The 3,762-nt window shown below is 61.1% G+C and overlaps 1 protein-coding gene across 1 annotated transcript in view; it reads left to right on the forward strand.

The window, feature by feature from the left end:
* Positions 1-456: 456 nt before the first annotated feature.
* The window catches only part of CCDC183 (coiled-coil domain containing 183), a gene marked incomplete at its 3' end in the record, with an annotated part of 4,671 nt that continues 1,365 nt past the window's right edge, over positions 457-3,762 (forward strand). The window contains exons 1-10 of the mRNA XM_010133354.1: positions 457-523; positions 617-738; positions 881-985; positions 1,623-1,793; positions 1,938-2,042; positions 2,229-2,351; positions 2,737-2,859; positions 3,009-3,069; positions 3,150-3,244; positions 3,507-3,667. Of these exons, the coding sequence (XP_010131656.1) occupies positions 457-523; positions 617-738; positions 881-985; positions 1,623-1,793; positions 1,938-2,042; positions 2,229-2,351; positions 2,737-2,859; positions 3,009-3,069; positions 3,150-3,244; positions 3,507-3,667 (1,133 nt within the window). The remainder of the gene's footprint in view (positions 524-616; positions 739-880; positions 986-1,622; positions 1,794-1,937; positions 2,043-2,228; positions 2,352-2,736; positions 2,860-3,008; positions 3,070-3,149; positions 3,245-3,506; positions 3,668-3,762) is intronic.

The raw sequence follows: 3,762 nt of genomic DNA on the forward strand, positions 1-3,762 counted from the left end.
CGTTCCCTGACTCATGAGCTCCAATGTCCAGAGGTCCCTGTCTAGGTAGTGACGGACTCCTCTTGCCACTGGCCATGAGCTGGCAGCTCTCAGGAGAGGCTGGCAGTGTGTTGGAGTGCCCACGTACACGTTCTCCCTGACTGTCCTCGCCCTGTCTCTGGCATTGGTCGTTAATGAGTCTGTGGCCTGCGGAAGTGGAGAGGAAGGGGCTGGGGGTGGAGATGGACAAACAGGAGGCTGTGGCCGAGCAGGAGGTGCCATGGCAACAGCAGCTGGTTATGCCATGGCAACAGCAACTGTCCCATGGCAACAGCAGCTGGAGGATGTCACAGTGAGGGTTCCGAGGGGCAGTTGAGCTCACTGCGTCCAGGCTCACAGACCGTGTGGAGGTCTCCAGCTGGCAGCAGATCCACTGTGGCTCAGCTGGGCAGAGCTGGGCTGCTGGCTGCACGCACCATGCAGGGAAGGAAGGTGAAGCTCAACAAGCGTGTTCAGCAGCTGCGTGCTGACATCGCCTTGCAAGGTGCTGCCCCTTTGGCTTTGCGGGGATGGCCTGGGGTGCTCTTGGGCCCCCCTTCACCCAGCGTGGTACCAAGAGCACCTTAATATCCTGCAGAGCGAGGAAGGAGGGTTTTCACACAGCTTTGTGAGGAGAAACTCAGTGCCAACAGGGAGCTGCTCCCCCGTCTGCGTGAGGCAGTGAAGCAAGATGTCTGTGCCCTGCATGCTCTCCAGAAGGTACTGTCAGGTCCCATCTGCTGGAGCCTGCCCAGTGCTGGCCCTGCAGAGCCAGCTCCTCCGCTGGCCCTCTGCAGGAGACGGCGGCACAGGGAGCAATAGGATGAGACCGTTCCCACAGCACAAGTTCTCTTGCCCACAGCCCAAGAGAGCTCTCTCCTACCTCCCACACCGTGAGCTCCCCAGCCTCGAGCCTGGCAGAGCGGAGAAGCTCCCAGTCATTGCCCTGTCCGCGAAGACAGTGGAGGTAAGAGTAGGGTCTGGCGAGCACAGGGCTCCGGGGACGCTCAGAACATCACGCAGTGGTGCCGGCACATTGACAACCCCGCAGGGCTGGTGCAGCAAGACATAGGGTGTCCCCCTGTGGACCCTTGAGTCCCTTTCCAGGGTGGGACCCACCCGTGCAACTCCCCTCTAGTTCCCTCAGCAGATCCCTTGTCCTGGCAGAGCTCCTGCGTGTCCCCAGGGCTGCCCGGCTTCCTGCAGGGTCCAGCTGCAGCCCTGGGTCAGATGCTGTCTCTGTCCTTTGCTGCCTGGCCCAAGGTTATGAGTTGGTCATAAGCCTGTGGAGATGGAGGCGCTGGCTCCGCTCTCCACCAACAGCAACATCTGGGGCACCGATCGATTTATTGACACCCAGCCCTGTGTCTGCGTTACGCAGAGTCCCGAAGCCCAACCCCGCATTGCCAGCAGCAGATGCCCACCGCTGCCTTAGCCTGAGCAGTGGCCCAGGGCAAAGCCTTCCCAGACCCTGTCCTGCCCCAGAGCAACTTCCCAGTGTCCCCGACTCTACCCTGGAGGGTTTTCCAGGCAGGACCCCCTTCTCCTGCGGGTGCCCAGCAAGCCTTACCTCCACCCTGACAAACACTTGCATGCCCATCCAGGAGGCCCAGGAGAAGCACCGGGCGAAACTCTACAGGCGGGTGAACACCGCCAACATGCTGCTGTACCAGGTGAGGCAGCGGAGACAGGCTCGGGATGAGCTGCAAAGGCGGCTGCAGCAGCTGCAGCATGAGGAGGAACTAGAAGAGAAGTGGCAGCAGAAGCAGGTGCAGGTACTCAGGACTCCTTGCTGGGGTGGCAGCACCCATAGGGGGCTTTTATCGAACCCCTGCACCCCCCAAGGTGGGCTTTGAGCTCAGCACCTGGGGTCACCCCCTGTGTGTGTGTGCGTGTGTGTCCCGCCGTCTCCACCCCAGGTGATTCGCCAGCTGAAGAACAACATTGAAAAGATGGCCATGAAAATCCAGGCCTCAGAGAACGTGGCTGCTCTGTACCTGAAGCTGCAGGATGTCCTGCGGAAGGTGAGCTCCTCCTCACCGTGCCATCGACCCACTCTCCTTACAAAGGCAATGAGGAGCACAAGGGGCCACACTGGTGGATGCCCTGCCTGCTCGGCAAGGCCCTCCTGCTCCCCCCCATCCCCTGTCACAGCACCAGGAACCCCTGGGGCTCAGTGGGGTGATGTGCTGTGGCTCCCTGTGTCCCAGGAGCTGGCTCAGCTGCCTCAGCACCTGGAGCACCTTGAGGAGATGACCAAGCTGTATGATGGTGAGCTGACAGACCTGGAGCTTATGGCCTGGAACACACGCAAGGCTGCTGCTGCAACCAAGGTGAGATGGTCTGAGGCACGTTGGGGCCCTTTGCCACCCTCCAGAGCCCCAGACGGCACCATGTGCCCAGGCTGCTGAGTCTTCCTGCAATTAAGAGCAAATGAGACAGAGCCAAGTTTGCCCACTGCACCCTGGTGCCTCCATAGCTTGTCCTGCGTCTCGCTCTTGGGCCAGGCTGCCCTGGGGCTGGGGACAGCTTGCCCGAAGCAGCAGCTGTGGTGAAGGCAGTGTGCTCCCTCCTCCAGCCCTTCTTGCCTGGTTTCCTTCCCAGCCTGTTTGCATGGTGGGGTGTCAGTTTTGACCCTGGCCATCCCAGAGCTCAGCTGGCTCACAAAGGTCCATGCCAGCTTTGCTAGACGCTTCTCCCTTCTCCAATGTGTTCCAGGAGGATATGGCCAAGAGGAAATCCCAGATCCTGTCTGAGAGAGAACTCCAGCACCACTCCCTGGCTGAGCAGAAGGTTCATGTTGCCAGCCTCAAGGAAGGGACTAGGAGGCTGGTGAAAGCGGTGAGCTGGGGGTCCCCACCCAGCACAGGCAGGGCTACAGGCAGATGGCAGCACCAGTGCCGAGCCTCGCATGGCGGGGGGGTGGGGGCTGCGTGGCCAGCTCCCCCAGGGTGCCAGCAGCCCAGCGGTGACAAGGAATGTCTTTGCAGCAAAGCAAGGCCAAGCTCCGTGGGCGTACCCTGAGCCTGCGCTCGCAGGACTCGCTGATGGGTGAGTACCTGGTGGGGGGCAGGTGCATGGATGGGGCACGGCCGCAGGCATCCTTCCCTGACACTTCCCTCCTGCCCCAGGCACCATCGTGGAGGACACAGAGATGGAGTACAAGGCCCGTGTGAACATGGAGATAGAGAAGGCCAAGACTCTGCTGCACTGCTCCCGTGCCTGGGTACCGTCAAAATCCATCTTGCTGCCCTGGCAAGCGAGCCCTGGCAGGCTGAGACCTCTCTGCTTGCCTTGTTTCACTGTGGGGTTCTCTGCTCTTCTCTGCCCCTGAAGCCCCCCAAAGCCCCTGTTGTCAGGCACGGATGGAACTGCTTTTCTTCATGACATGAGCTTGCAGTGTCCCATGGTGCAGAAACCTCCCAGAGGCTGCATCCTGAACCCTCAGGAGGGCCATGGGCTGAGTCCTTGTGCTCTTCCCCAACCAGGACATCCCCAGCAGCCTGCTGGAACAGCAGCAGTCCTCAGTGGGCCGGGAGCAGCTCATCCAGCAGTGCCAGGAGAAGAAGCGGGCACTGCAAGAGAGACTAAACCAGCTGGAGCTAAAGCAAGCGGAGCTGAAGTTTGGCCAGCCTGTTGACACAAGCAGGTGCTGCCGGCCTCAGGACCAACTGCCAACTGGGCCACCACACTTGCGGGGAGGGGTGGGGGACATGTGCATCGTGGGTGTCCCAACAGGACCCC

The sequence above is a fragment of the Buceros rhinoceros genome, unplaced genomic scaffold, assembly GCF_000710305.1.
Source record: "Buceros rhinoceros silvestris isolate BGI_N320 unplaced genomic scaffold, ASM71030v1 scaffold14513, whole genome shotgun sequence".
NCBI classification, from domain to species: Eukaryota; Metazoa; Chordata; class Aves; order Bucerotiformes; family Bucerotidae; genus Buceros; species Buceros rhinoceros.